Genomic DNA, 15089 nt, shown 5'->3' on the forward strand with positions numbered 1-15089 from the left:
CTTAATTTATAAAGTAATGTACATTAGATATTTATTCTATTAATAAATCGTCAATACTTTGTTCTGCATCGTGTTTAATTAGTTCCAACATTCCTTCTGGTAATATTGGAGCATCATCTTTACCAACGATATATCTGAACGGCATTTCTGTAGCTTCGTATTTATTATATCTTATTTCTGGGTAGTCTAAAAACTCAATACTTTCAAACTTAACTTGATCTTTAACAATTTTCTGAGTAGTTCTGATAGCTGTATCAGTTGTCATTTGCAAACTTCCTAATCTCCTTCCAGCTAACCCGTACTTCTTTCTCAAGATTCCTGTTCTATCAATTCTAGGATGAGAACCTAAAATTCCTCCAAATACAAAATAATCAAATTCTTTATTATCTTCTGGCACTAACTCAACCTCAGCTGCTGGATCTAATAAGCAAATCTTGGATTTTTCGATATTACCACCATCTATATTTATGCATTCTTCTGTAGTCCATTGCAATCCTAAGTCTATAAGTCTAGATGGGATATCCTTCTCAGTGATTGAAGAAGGTAACGACGTCAATATCAAATTTTCTTTGCCTACTTCCCTGATTATTTGAGAATATTCCAATATAACCCATTCGGAGAAGCCTTCCTCCATATGTTCTATCACGTACTTCATTATTGTTGAGATTAGTATTATATGATTTCAATATTGAATTTTTTTTTTTTTCACTTTTTTGTCAATTCATGAGGACACACAAAAATGCTGCAAAAAGCGGCCATTCATACATGTCTATTGCAATATCTCTTAAATAATCAATTAGGAAGCTGGTCAACCTGATTGATATACTTTCAGAAAGATAATACCCTTTAATGAGGATCAGATTAAGGGCAAGCGAATACTGAGTAAGCTAGAATTTCGGAAAATGTTTATATATTGCAAAAATACGATAAATACACTAGAAATAACAAAGAACATGAATATATATGCAAAATAAAATTATTTTTTGGAACAACAAAAGTCTGACGAAGTCTTACTAAAAGCTAACCTAGAACTATTATCAGCTCCTAAGGCACTTGTGTTTCTACCATTCAAGTCATTTTTTACTTCTCTTGTAGTTCTTACATAGGATGGCTTAACGTCAAGACAAGGATTTCCAGTGAAAAAATTTCTCGGGCGTAACATAAGATCAAAGATTTCAGTTGGCATAACTGGGAAGTCTTCAGGTGCTGGAAAATGAGTGATACCAAAAGTATGGAAGAACAAAATGTCTGTATTTTCTATATTGTCTTTACCATCACTAACCCATTTACCCATACCTTGCACAGAATCTCCATCCCATTGACATACAAAATCACCCGATGGATACAATCTACCATAACCGTAATCTTCATCCTGGTATGGAACAACTTGAGTCGTATTCAAAGCCCATGGAGCTCTTTTACAAACAAGCGAACCTTTCTTAGCTAAAACGGGAGGACAAAACGTTGAGACCAATTTGTAAGATGCTGGTTTTCCAGAATTCGGGTTGATTGATTTTGAATTAAAAAGGTCCCAGGTTCTTGCAGTGGATGATTCGAAATTAGTAAAAGAATCATTAACCGTTTTAAACGTAGTTTTTTCATTATAGAATGCATTACCATATTTATTCTCCTCAGATCCTAAAGGAAATGGGGATTGCTTACAGTCACTTGTTGCTGCTGAATTATTATCTCCATCAATTCTAGGGTGGATTCTAAGTGAGAATAAATGTTGGTGGTTGTGTGCATTAACTTGAGGGTAAACCTGGGTTCCCCAAGGTCCAACATCTTCATCTTCTGCACATATATATGTGTTCAAAATACCAGTTAACCTTATTTCTAATTTGACTGTACCATCTTGTTTGAATATCCAATATAAACAATATTCATAGTTTGAAGCTGTAAATATTTGGGAAATAATTAATCTTGTGCCTCTGGTAACAATAGTAGTTTGAAAGTCATCCCTAAAATCAGAGTGTTTGAATAGAACCCCATCATCCTCTTCGTGCACACATATGGCATTCTTAATAGTAGTAGGCTCACCATCTTTATCAGGGAAATGTGCATCCATGTAATGAATTACACCCTTACAATCACAACCTAATGAAAGCGGGTTGGTACAATGCCCAGCACCATATTCACCAATATCCAAAGCGTGTTTACGATGATGAGGATATCCAGGTGATCCGTAGGGAACTATCATTTCTGCCAATGAGATTCTGTGGAAGATGGGTCTCACTTTACCGTGGTCATTATAAGCAACGTCACTTAATACAATTCCTTCTCTATAATTAAAACCAACATGGAGCTTGAAATTTGACCATTCAATTACATTACCTTCAAATTTAAAGGAAACGCCTTCGGGTTGAGTGATATTTATTGGCTTAGAATCCGTCCTATAACCCGATGGGTTTTCTGTAGTTCCAAATTCGTACTTTACGTGGTCTGGATGAAAATTAGCGTGTTCATGCTTGGAAACTTTTCTTCTTCTGTTTGGAATGTCAATATATATAACCTTCCCTGCATTCATATCAACAATAGGACAAAAGTCTAATGGATGTGAGTATTGGGAGTCATTTTCGTCAGATCTCCAGTACATCAAAGCTTGTTGTAATCTTTTGGATGCACCCCATCTTTCGTCATATCCAATGGCCCATGCATCACAATAGACATTCTTCATCTCTTCTTTTGGCACTCCGCTGATCTCACATTGCTTTATCACGGCAGCATCGTTTCTCACTATACCCTCTGTAGTCCGCAAATCATCCGGTGTCAATATTGGTTGCACGGCATCAACTTGACGCTTATCAACAAACTTGTGGCTACCAATATCAACCACTCCTTCCTGGAGCGCACTCACACCCTCTAAGATAACCACATAATACGCTAAACGAGGTGGCATAGGCCCATTCTTTTCTTTCCAGCTATAATATGCCTTCTTACTTGGCTCTCTCAAAGTAATAGTATTGAAATTAAGCTTCTTGCCCGAGTATTGTTCCTTGATAATGCTACTTACTTCTTTTATTTCTTGTGCAGATAGTGGATCTAAAGGATGCAATGCTCTTTGTGGTCCTGAGCTTGCAGCAATTGTATGAGTTGCTAGCTGTTGTAATCTTTCCATTTTATACGTATGCCGCTTTCAACTACGTGAATATATTAGATATACTTTACTAAAAACTAATCTCTGTAGTCTTAAGGAAGAAGAATTTAGAAACTTATATTGTATTTCTTATCTGTATCAAGGCCCTGTGAGTAGCGCTTATTCCAAAACGGTCAGTATTTCCAGCGATAACGCTAGCCGGAAAAATGACCCAATCGGGCGCGCATGCGATTCTATCATATAGATCGGTACTAATTATACAGATGGACCAATAGATCAAATCGATATTTATTACTACACTAAGCTATAGATAATTCATTCTGCGTACAAAAGAATAACAATAATTCAATAAATAGAGCGTCCGAGTTTAGATTCAATTATCACTAACCAAATTAACATTGGTAGTATCACTAAGCATGATAAGTTGAGCACAATGCAGCAGCTGCTTAGGATATCTTTCAACCAAACAAAGTTTTTCGATAATGTATTAACTAATTCCAATTGGGAACATTCTGCACCGGCGGTACAAGACAGTTGAATACTGTGCGTTAAATAGTTAACGAAAATCTGCGTAACGAACAGAACATCGTAGGTGATCGTGTGAGTCGGCGCATATGTATAAATAGCGAGCAATTTGACCAAATTGATGAGCACATCATTGAATAATAGCATCAAGCTCATGGACGTGGCAAGGATCACGCTGCTATAGCACCATATGAATCTGGATAAGATGGAAGTAAACTGGGGGAAGTTTCTGAGTTTGGGATGGTTTGCAACCTTGACAAATATGGTGGCCACGTCAAGAAAGAAAAGGGTAAAAATCGAGTAGAAAATGTGATCAGACTTGAGGGTGATGCTCGAGCATTGAAAAAGAATTGCTGATGAATTAAATAAGAAACTGTCTGGAACTATGCAATATGATATGACGGAAAGGATGACGAATGAGATGCAATGCTTGATGAAAAATGACTTGAGCGGCGATTGGCCGAAGTTTAATCTGGACTTGGATACCGATAATTCCATGTCCAGGTATTGGTATGTAGTTAAGTCAACGTCGAATGAAACAGATTTAGAGAGAGGGCGTGGTTCCACAGCCTTCTCGACATCATTGCTGTCTTCGGTGGAAATGAATGAAATATATTCGACACTTTTCATGATGACATGAGAAAAAATTTGGAACAATGTCATCGATACAACCGTTACGGATAATAACTTCACATCTTTCCGCAAATAGTACATATTCAATACCGAATGGATGTCTTCATTTACAAAGTATCCTCTGAAGTTTTTAGGTAAGTCCTCATCACCATTCAAATATCCCAGCACATTATCCAAGTTGAGCAATGTGGTTTCAGCGAATGCTGTAATCATGAAGTTCCACAAGCATAGACCTGTTATAGCCGTAGTCAAACTTTTAAAATCTTCCGAATGCCTTTGAGGCAATACTTGGCTAACTTTGTGATATCTGTATATATATATCATACCACATACGACGCTACCGCCCATCAGTACTAATTTGTATCCATTAATGTTTTCTGAAAACTTTTTAATCGTTTCGAGTATGGTGACCATTTGTAAGCCACCGTTATTTAAGTCTGACATTTTCACTCAGTATCAGTTCAAATTTACACAACTATGCCAAGACTGGTATCAAATTATGTCACACTGATATATGCTTTGATTTTATAGGAATTAGACCTGAATTAAAATAATTTAATCGTTTAGGAAATATAATTGGTTTTATAACTTTCTCAGCCGTTTTAACCGAACTATAATTTAGCGTAGAAGGTAAACGATTTTCGCAATTACATTACTAAACGCGGATGGGAGGATTAATCTGATTGATAAAAATAGACATACTCCAGGTCTAACAGAAATATACGTTTCTAAATAAATTTATAACATACCCAATATTCACTAGAGAAATGTGTGTTAGACTAGTGAATCCCATTGAATTCAATTGTTTTGTGAAGAAGGTATGAGGATACAGAAATATATCGGATGTAGGAATATGCAATTGGGGCCGAAGAACCGGCAGTGCGAATTGCATTTCCGAGATTTTTTATTTTGCAGAAAATGACAGGAGGTAATCTATAAACGAAAGCAATTGGCGTTATGCGTTGTGGTCACACGGGTGTTAGATTTTATAAAGTATCATATATTCTTGAAAGAGATTCAAATTACAAATAGAGTTCAATAAACAGAATAAAAAAATACATATTAGATAGAAATTGACTTACCAAACATTAATAATTTAAAAATTAAGTATTTAATAAGCTTATAATTTATCATAGTATTCTTCGTAACCTGGAACATCAGGCTTCATACCTTGACGTTCTCTCTTTTCCTTGACGATGGTACCGACCTTGGAGGTTGGGTCAGTTGGGTCACCGTTTAAGTTGGCCCAGTGATCGAAGATCAATTGTGGGAAAGCTTGACCACCAGTAGATTGTCTTAATTCACCACTGAAACCGAACGATTCATTGACTGGTAAGTAGGCCTTAACAGTGAACAATGGAGTACCTGGTCTTTGTTCTTCAGAGATAACTTGACCTCTCTTCTTGTTCAAAACGGAGTAGATACCACCAATGGCGTTTTCTGGACATTGAATTTCAACCAAGAAGACTGGTTCTTGAATAGCTGGTTCAGCTAATAACATGGAAGCGTAAGTAACTCTTCTCATGGTTGGGATAATTTGACCACCACCTCTGTGAATAGCATCAGCGTGTAAGGTAACATCCAAGATGTTAACTCTAACGGATCTAACGTTTTCACCGAAGATTGGACCTTCCTTGGTAGCCCATTGGAAAGCAGCGACGACGGAATCCTTGATTTCGTTCAAGTATTGGACGGCCTTGGTTTGATCGACAACCAAGTTTGGACCGTTACCATCTGGACCGAAACACCAGATCTTTCTGGCGTCAGTGACATCCCAACCGTGATTGTCGGCTAAGATTCTAGCTCTGGCCTTGAAATCATCTCTTGGGTTAATAACACCCTTTTCAATGTCTAAGGAGACTTCTTCATCAATTGGTTGAGCCTTAACGTAAATTCTGTTATGCTTGTTTGGAGACTTAGATAAAGCGACCATGGAAGATTCAGCGTTAACGGTTTCTCTGTAAGAAACAATTGGTGGGGAGATCTTTAATGGAATACCAGCGTGATCGTTTTGTAAATCAGATAAACAAATTTCCAAGTGTAATTCACCAGTAGCAGCAACAATGTGTTCACCAGATTCAGACATAGAGGTCAAGACACATGGATCGGACTTGGATAATCTCTTTAAACCTTCGACTAATTTTGGTAAATCGTTGGCGTTCTTGACTTCAACAGCGACTTGAACAACTGGAGAGACAGAGAACTTCATGACCTTCATATTGTGGGAAGCCTCGTTGGTGGTGATGGTACCAGACTTTAATAAGAATTGATCGACACCAACTAAACCAACAATGTTACCAGCTGGACAGTCATCGATAGCTTCGACGAATCTACCCATCATCAAAACAGTTCTTTGAATAGCCTTGACGAATAAGTCATCCTTCTTACCGACTTGGTAGTTTGGACCTTGAATTCTGACCTTTTGACCAGACTTAACGGTACCGGCGAAAACACGACCGAAAGCGTAGAATCTACCCTTATCAGAGGTTGGAACCATCTTGGAGATGTAGACCATTAAATCAGCGGTAGGGTCACAGTTCTTGATGGCGATACAGGAAGCATCGTCAGCTGGACCTTCGTATAAGGTTTCGGCTCTGTAAGCTTGAGCGGTAACTGGGGATGGTAAGTGAATGACAATCATTTCTAATAAAGCATCAGCAGCTGGTAAGAACTTTCTCATAACAACCTTTAATAAAGCCTTACCTTCTAATTCCTTTTCTTCAGCCTTCAAGTTGATTTCCAACTTTTCTAATAAGGTTGGGATTTCAGACTTCTTGAAGTTCATGATAGAAGAGAATAATCTGAAGATTGGGTCTAAGACGAACATATTGAAAGCTCTTTCTAAAGTCTTACCTTCAGCATCCTTGTCCTTGTTAGTCCATTTCTTGGTCTTTGGGTTGAAGTAAGAGTCACCCCATAATCTTTCCATCATCTTAATTCTGTCAACACCGAACTTCTTGGAGTATCTGGTGGCGAATTGTCTGACGGTGAAAGCCCAACCGTGTAAACCGGAACCGAAAGCAACGGTACCCTTGTCTGGGTAGACTTGAGAATCACCTAAACTGGAATCAACGTAAGTAGAGATAATAACGTTAACGGATTCAATAGTTCTGGAGAAAGATTGGTATAAATCTTCCTTGGTGACTTGCAATTCTAATAAAGCACGATCAACCTTGTTAATAATAACAACTGGCTTAATTCTTTCACCTAAAGCTTGACGTAAAACGGTTTCGGTTTGGACACAAACACCTTCAACACAATCAACGACAACTAAAGCACCATCGGTAACACGCAAAGCAGCAGTGACTTCAGAGGAGAAATCAACGTGACCTGGCGAATCGATCAAGTTAATCAAGAAAGAGTTACCTACGGTCTTTTGTTGGATTTCCTTACAGTCATCGTCAGTCATAGAAGCGTACAAGGAAATAGCGGTAGACTTAATAGTAATACCTCTTTCTTGTTCATCTTTTCTGGTATCAGTGAATCTAGCTTCACCAGCCTTAGCAGCAGAAATAATACCAGCTCTTTGAACCAACGAATCAGTTAAAGTGGATTTACCGTGATCGACGTGAGCAATGACGGACATGTTACGGACATTGGTAACCTTGTCCATCAATTCACGGATTTGTTCAATAGTGAAAGCAACTGTTAATATGTTAGTATCACTCGTCGTCAATGTTTCTTTCGTCACGTCTACCAGTCGTCAAATCCTTCATTCTTGCTTTCTTATCCCTCTCAGGTCTCTTCATCTCCCTGCTTGAAATTTTCTCCAACAAAAATTTTGGATTCTGTTGAATGGTGGCCGGCTAATTATTTTCACTAAAAATCTTTGCCAATTGTTTCAATTCTTAGTGCATTTATTAGTTTTAATATATACATACCCATTTTGATAGATTATTATTGTTGTTGGACGTTAGCTAATCTTAAAAAATCCTTTTTAATAAAATGCTAGGAAAAAAAAACCAAGGGAATGGCTACTGGAACCTGTCCAGCACGAGGGGATTGGTATCAAAATTTTTTGGTGATGGCTCAAGTGAGATCGAAAATTTTTCAGCCGCCGGGTAACCCATATTTCTCTCAGTAAACACCATACTGGGACTGGGTTACCCGGGTTTGATTGAACCAATAGTACGGGGAATGAGGTTATGGGAGAAATTGGGATAGATACTGAGGTCTGATAGGAACAATTAAGACTACATATTATTTAGAAGAGAGGGCCATGTTACTGGGAGTAGTTTTGCTTGGAAATAAGCAACAACGAACCGTATAGTGTTGAACGAAGGAGAAATGTCAGCCATTTTGGTGCCAGGGTTTTGAGGAGAGCGGAATGCTCCTGCACATATTTATATTCAATTTGGTGTAGGAATGTTGGTGTATGGACTTAAATATTAGTCCGAACCTGTAAAGGTCGTGCCAACCTGTAAATGACTCCGATTATTGAAAAATCGCTAGTAGGAATAGATGAAAAATGGGCCTGATTTGTCATTATACACCCTAGATAAGCTACAGGATGCCTGATATAACAGTGTTAATATCCGGGTCAGGGTCGAACTTGCAGGCATTGATCGATGCGGAAAAGAAAGGAGAACTCGGTGGCACAATCACGCAGGTGGTTTCTTCGAGCGACACAGCATATGGCTTGACGAGGGCATCGCAGGCTTCAATTGGTACCAAGACACATATTTTGAAGAACTATTACAAGGGAACCACGAAAGAAGATAAGAGCGAGCGCGAAGCGAGAAGAGAGAAATTCAATGAGGACTTGGCCAAGCTCTTGATCAACGGGGACATCAGGGACACTCCGGTGGACGGATACACCAAGCCAGATTTGGTGGTGTGTGCGGGCTGGATGTTGATTTTGTCACCCACAGTGTTGACACCGTTGGAGAAGACGGGTATAACGATCATCAACTTGCATCCAGCATTACCGGGAGCATTTGACGGAACACATGCTATCGAGAGAGCGTGGAAAGCGGGCCAGTCTGGAGACATAACTACTGGAGGGGTGATGATTCACAAGGTCATAGCAGAAGTCGACAGAGGAGCACCGGTACTAGTCAAGGAGATTGATTTACGCAAAGACGAATCATTGGACGATTACGAAACGAGGATACATGATCTCGAACATGTTGCGATCGTAGAAGGTACAAATATAGTCTTGAAAGAATTAGCTAAGTAGGAATTAAGTAATATTTACACCAAAACTGCAACTATACAATTTCATCTTATCACTACGAATTTTAATCCTATTTTATATATTTAATGTAGTAATAAAACTAAATGAAACAATTACTAGCCTTGCGATTATAATCTGGTAATAACTTGTTCGGTGAAGTTTTGGGTGGAAGAAGTACCGTATAAGTCACCAGTTCTGTTTTCCTTACCGGAAGCAATGGTATCTAAGACAGCCTTTTCAATCTTGTCAGCATCAGAGTTTAAAGACATGTGTCTCAACATCATACATGAAGATAATAATAAAGCGGTTGGGTTAGCTAAACCTTTACCGGCAATATCTGGAGCAGAACCGTGGACGGCTTCGAAAATGGAGACCTTGTTACCCATGTTACCCGATGGAGTTAAACCTAAACCACCGATTAAACCAGATGATAAATCGGACATGATATCACCATATAAGTTAGGCATGACCATGACAACATCCTTATAGTCCGCTGGGTCAGCAGTCAATTTCAAAGAAGTGTTATCTAACAATTCGTAATCTAACTTGATGTCTGGGTATTCCTTACCGATTTCCTTGGCAGTGGAAACAAACAAACCATCGGACAACTTCATGATGGAGGCCTTGTGCACAACAAGAACATGTGGCTTGTTGATAGATTTGGCGTATTCAAAAGCGTATCTAATAACCTTTTCGGAGGCTGGCTTGGTGATCAACTTGATCGATTGCACAACACCTGGAACGATAGTGTGTTCAATACCCGAGTATTCACCTTCGGTGTTTTCTCTGATTAACACGGTATCAACGTTTTCGTATGGAGTATCGTATCCGACAACCGACTTACATGGACGAACATTGGCAAACAAGTTGAAAGTTCTTCTCAAGGTCAAGTTCATAGAGGTGTGACCCTTACCAACTGGGGTAGCTAATGGTCCCTTTAATGCAACTAAGTTTTTGTTGACTGAATCAACAGCTGGTTGTGGTAAAGTGGTCTTACCATCAATTAATAACGGAGTAACGTCAACGGATTCAAATTCGATTGGGACCTTGGCAGCGGCGTAGATATCCTTAACGGATTGAGAGATTTCAGGACCGATACCATCACCTTCGATCAAGGTCACGGTATACTTACCATTAGACTTCTTGCTTCCGGTAAATTGACCGGCAATATAAGATCTGGTGAATCTTGGGGAAATTGCTGATTGTCTAGTTATCTGTCTGAACATTCTGTTAACAATACGTTTAATTATTCTTATTTATCAAGAAGATGAAAATTTTAAGGATAATTGGCTCTGCGATTATATGATTTTCCGTTGATATTTTTTTTTCAGACCAGGTTTAAGAGTGAGCACTAAAATCCCTTCCGACGCCGTTCGTCCAATAAAAATCGAGATGTCTGGACGGTGTCTCGGAGCCGAAATACCTGATTTCTGCGGACTTATATTGACCGATCTACACTAGTAGAGTAGGTTATAAACGGGTTTATGTATTGGTAGTAGTGTTGTTGAACACCGGTGCCCATCATGTAGCTAATAATTGACTCTCAAGCCAAAAAAAGTGGTCAAATAGAGCTTGACTTGTCTGATCAATATATGTTTCGCCGAGCGCAACACAACCGATGCTCCGAACTTATAGGCGTTTTTGGAATAAGGGGAGAGGCATTACTTGGGTTGCCACATTGAGATATAGAATGGAAGCACCGGTGACTTGGCAGAGAAAGCTTTCCGCGAAAGACTACTACTCTGATGATTATATAGAAATCAATCGATAGTTATGCAAATATTTTGCAAAATATTTTGCAATCATTACTAGCTAGAGTACATTACATGGCAAATTTAGTGGTATGTTCTCTATTAGAGCATTTCATATATATGTGTCTACATAGGGTCGTAGACATAGAATTTCTGGCTTACATGTTAATAACAGCTCTGATACAGTCACCAGCATGCATATCATCAAACGCGGTGTTGATATTCTCTAACTCGTGTCTGTGAGTGATGAATTCGTCAACCTTCAAACCGCCATTCATGTAGTTTTCGACTATGTCTGGCAATTGAGATCTGCCCTTGACACCACCGAATGCAGCACCCTTCCATACTCTACCGGTGACCAATTGGAAAGGTCTGGTGGAGATTTCTTTACCAGCAGCAGCAACTCCGATAACGACAGAGGTACCCCAACCTTTATGGCACGCTTCTAAGGCATTTCTCATGACGTTGACGTTACCAGTACAGTCGAAAGTGAAGTCACAGCCACCATCGGTCATTTCGACTAATTTGTCGACAATGGTGGTGTCGCTAGGTAATTTGGCAGAGTTTACAAAGTCAGTGGCACCGAATTTTTCAGCCCATTCTTTCTTGGAGTCATTGATATCAACGACTATAATCTTTGCTGCCTTTCTTTGAAGGGCACCCTGAACAACCGATAAACCAACACATCCAGCACCGAAAACAGCAATGTTGTCACCCTCGCCAACATTCGCAGTGATGGTAGCAGCACCATAACCAGTTGTAATACCACAACCCAACAAACAGGTCTTGTCTGGCTGAGCCTTTGGATTAACAGCAACAACTGAGATGTCAGCTACGACCGTGTATTGGGAGAAAGTCGAACATCCCATGAAGTGCAACAACTCCTTACCCTTGCACTTAAATCTTGAAGTGCCATCAGGCATAACACCCTTACCTTGGGTGGATCTGATCTTACCACATAAGTTGGTCTTTCCTGACTTACAGAACTTACATTCCTTACATTCAGGAGTGTATAAAGCAACAACACTATCACCTACCTTGACATTGTCAACCCCTTCACCAACACTTTCCACAATTCCGGCACCTTCGTGTCCCAAAACAACTGGGAAAGCACCTTCTGGGTCAACACCACTCAATGTGTAAGCATCAGTGTGACAAACACCGGTGTGCAAAATTTTGATACGAACTTCGTGGGCCTTTGGTGGAGCAACTTCAATATCTTCAATAGTTAATGGCTTACCTGCTTCCCAGGCAATTGCAGCCTTACATATAATAGTCTAAATAACATTGTTAGTCTTGTATACACCATGTCAAAGTAACGAATTATGGTAACTTCCAAGGTTGCATAACTTCTTTCGGGGATATATTATCCCTCAAACATTCCAATTCATTACCATTCTGCAAAATGCAGTCCTATCAGCTAATACATACTTTACCAGTGGTAGAGTCTGACATTATAACGTTAATCAATTCAATTCTTTATAATAAGGAAGCAATTAATTTTATTAATTATAATAAGGAAGCAATTAATTCTAATCTTATTAAATATCACAACGTTTTTAGCAAAATACGAATATCTTGTTCATTCACGACCTTGCTTACAAACTTGCTATATTAGTTTTTTCCGGAACGACTAAATAGCTCGGATAATGATAAGGTCTTATGGATTATAGTAGAATTATATCCAATAAAAAAATTATCGGATATGTTGACCTCATTGAAAATGAAATGTTTGTCATGATAGTGTTTTGTAATTACTAATAATGAAAATTTTCTGTAAAAAGTATTGCAAGTGTCTAATACTTCATTACTTCATAATATATTTATAAAACTAATGTATATACTGTTTACAAGACAGCGCCAAAACCAAAGGTAATCTTTATAGATCTAATGTAATAATCTTCGAAGTTACCTCTAACTCTATCTTCCTCACCAACTGGGATACCAGACCATTTCACAATCATTTTTGTTTCACCAGAACCTTGGATCAATTGCAAGTCCAATTGAGCGTAATGGCCAGACTTCCAGTCTTCCAATCTCCATAACTGTACTATTTTTTCATTTGGCACTAATTTTAAGAACTTACCACTGATGGAACCCCCAAAGAGACTAAATTCAGAGCCTTCTTCTGGTGGGAAGCTTCCCATTGACGGATTGGATCTACTCCAGGCAGCAACACGTTGCTGGTCCAATAATGTGATATACAATTGCTCAGCGGTGGTGTTGAAAGTAGGTTCCAAGTGCAAAGTAGACGTGTTATATCTTGGCACAGACGAATTAGATGCCGATTTTGCAGCAGCAGCACCCGAGGATGTACTCTTTTGAGCAGCCGGAGTTGGGGCAGATGCCTTCTTTGCAGCTGCTGGAGTGTTCTGGGCGTTTTCTTGGTTGGCCTTGGTATATGCGGAGTTGACTTTGTCAGACGACAATTGAATGTCGGAACTATGAGTAGTTATCAAGTCGCGGCCGAATTTAATCAAGCTGTCTCTTAATTTAGGTAACAATTCCTTCTTAATAAGTGGTCTCATCTTTTCTGAATCGGCATCTTCATTGTAGATACTGATATCGAACTGTAAATCGTCTTCAGTCGAATCGTACGCTAACTCAGGAACTGTGATTGAACCAGAAAAGTCGCCTTCTTTCTTCGACTGAGAAATCGAATGACCCTTGATCTCAAGGACTACCTTCAAGTCAAAGAGAGAAATAACCTTTCCCTTACGTTGACAAACCTCGACATCACCTTCAACGGATGAAATTGTGTTCACAAATACATCTTTTTCACCTTCAGCTGCAGATATGTTGATCAAATTTTCGTTGAAATATTGTCTTGTCCAGTCAATACAGTTTTTGTCAACCCAATGCCAATTATTAGGATTATGTACAACCATTTTTAGTATTTCTTCCTATGGTTTTATCGGTTTTATCGTGGGTTATCTACGATTATATAGACATTTTTGTGTGGAAAGATCTAGAAATTTCATGGACACAAAATTGGCAACGTGACACAAAATCACCAAAGCAAAGAAACATACATACTACAACGATTCATTCCAATTTATGTATATTAACAGGCATCTCTACGTAAAATCTAGGCATCAACTTCCATGGCATCAGCGGTGCCAGAATTAAAAGGTATAACCGTTTCTTCAACATCGACCAATTCACGCACGCTTTCTCTCAAGACCGCAGTCGTACCTCTTTGGAACTTATACGATCTGGTCTTTTCAGATCTCACATTTGGAGTCAAGTAGTTCCTGTACAATTCAGCATCCTTCCCGATTTCCATAACACACAAGTCAACGTTAGAACCAGAACCCAAATCGTTCCAGATACCCAGCTCGATGGCGTCGGCGACCAACTTCATGGCCTCTTCTCTAGACATGTCTGGTCTCCAGTGGGTTTCTAACACTGCCATTGCCGCCAAGGATCCAGATCCTAATGATTGATATTGTCCAATGTCTGTAGAACCATGTGCTTGTACAGATAACAAGTGAGCTCCGGTTGGATCAACACCCGCAACAATAAGATACGCTCCCAAGTGACCTTGATACTTAAATAAATGCTGCTTCAATAACGTCAATGCTGTGATTACTCTTGGTTTACGGTTCTGTGACAAAGAATGCAATTCCAAGTTGGACGCTATCAATTGGGTCACCATCTCGGTGTCCGCAGCAGTACCAGCACCAGCACACCAAATTCTTGGGGCCAATCTATGTAATTTTTCACAATTCTTATCCGCCACAATGCTACCAGCGGTAGCCCTAGTATCTGCTGCAATAACAACTCCTCCCTTAAACTTACATCCGACAATCGTGGTACCAGTCGAAGTAGCGGTTGGCGCACCAAAACCCTTGGTGGTTAAAAAGTGATTCCTTTGATAATTATCAAAACTTAAACCAGGCATCCT

At 39.1% G+C, this 15089-nt stretch overlaps 9 protein-coding genes across 9 annotated transcripts; 1 reads left to right on the forward strand and 8 right to left on the reverse strand. All coding sequences in view use genetic code 12, as the record gives it.

The window, feature by feature from the left end:
• Positions 1 to 31: 31 nt before the first annotated feature.
• DEHA2G05676g (DEHA2G05676p) lies at positions 32 to 655 on the reverse strand (the record flags this gene model as incomplete). The annotated part of the gene is made up of 1 exon (XM_461793.1): positions 32 to 655. One exon carries the CDS (start codon positions 653 to 655, stop codon positions 32 to 34), a length of 624 nt encoding a protein of 207 aa, XP_461793.1.
• Positions 656 to 976: 321 nt separating this feature from the next.
• On the reverse strand, positions 977 to 3118 carry DEHA2G05698g (DEHA2G05698p; the record flags this gene model as incomplete). Its single annotated transcript, XM_461794.1, has 1 exon — positions 977 to 3118. One exon carries the CDS (start codon positions 3116 to 3118, stop codon positions 977 to 979), a length of 2142 nt encoding a protein of 713 aa, XP_461794.1.
• A 324-nt stretch (positions 3119 to 3442) lies between these two features.
• DEHA2G05720g (DEHA2G05720p) lies at positions 3443 to 4699 on the reverse strand (the record flags this gene model as incomplete). The annotated part of the gene is made up of 1 exon (XM_461795.1): positions 3443 to 4699. The coding sequence occupies one exon, from the start codon at positions 4697 to 4699 to the stop codon at positions 3443 to 3445; it is 1257 nt and encodes a 418-aa protein (XP_461795.2).
• A 676-nt stretch (positions 4700 to 5375) lies between these two features.
• DEHA2G05742g (DEHA2G05742p) lies at positions 5376 to 8140 on the reverse strand (the record flags this gene model as incomplete). Its single annotated transcript, XM_461796.1, has 2 exons — positions 5376 to 7900; positions 8137 to 8140. The coding sequence occupies 2 exons, from the start codon at positions 8138 to 8140 to the stop codon at positions 5376 to 5378; spliced, it is 2529 nt and encodes an 842-aa protein (XP_461796.1).
• Positions 8141 to 8765: 625 nt separating this feature from the next.
• Positions 8766 to 9434, forward strand: DEHA2G05764g (DEHA2G05764p; the record flags this gene model as incomplete). The annotated part of the gene is made up of 1 exon (XM_002770537.1): positions 8766 to 9434. One exon carries the CDS (start codon positions 8766 to 8768, stop codon positions 9432 to 9434), a length of 669 nt encoding a protein of 222 aa, XP_002770583.1.
• Positions 9435 to 9559: 125 nt separating this feature from the next.
• Positions 9560 to 10657, reverse strand: DEHA2G05786g (DEHA2G05786p; the record flags this gene model as incomplete). Its single annotated transcript, XM_461797.1, has 1 exon — positions 9560 to 10657. The coding sequence occupies one exon, from the start codon at positions 10655 to 10657 to the stop codon at positions 9560 to 9562; it is 1098 nt and encodes a 365-aa protein (XP_461797.1).
• Positions 10658 to 11340: 683 nt separating this feature from the next.
• DEHA2G05808g (DEHA2G05808p) lies at positions 11341 to 12637 on the reverse strand (the record flags this gene model as incomplete). The annotated part of the gene is made up of 2 exons (XM_461798.1): positions 11341 to 12459; positions 12614 to 12637. The coding sequence occupies 2 exons, from the start codon at positions 12635 to 12637 to the stop codon at positions 11341 to 11343; spliced, it is 1143 nt and encodes a 380-aa protein (XP_461798.1).
• Positions 12638 to 13029: 392 nt separating this feature from the next.
• On the reverse strand, positions 13030 to 14070 carry DEHA2G05830g (DEHA2G05830p; the record flags this gene model as incomplete). Its single annotated transcript, XM_461800.1, has 1 exon — positions 13030 to 14070. The coding sequence occupies one exon, from the start codon at positions 14068 to 14070 to the stop codon at positions 13030 to 13032; it is 1041 nt and encodes a 346-aa protein (XP_461800.1).
• Positions 14071 to 14270: 200 nt separating this feature from the next.
• On the reverse strand, positions 14271 to 15086 carry DEHA2G05852g (DEHA2G05852p; the record flags this gene model as incomplete). Its single annotated transcript, XM_461801.1, has 1 exon — positions 14271 to 15086. One exon carries the CDS (start codon positions 15084 to 15086, stop codon positions 14271 to 14273), a length of 816 nt encoding a protein of 271 aa, XP_461801.2.
• Positions 15087 to 15089: the final 3 nt, after the last annotated feature.

Source organism: Debaryomyces hansenii (assembly GCF_000006445.2).
Source record: "Debaryomyces hansenii CBS767 chromosome G complete sequence".
Taxonomy (NCBI): Eukaryota; Fungi; Ascomycota; class Pichiomycetes; order Serinales; family Debaryomycetaceae; genus Debaryomyces; species Debaryomyces hansenii.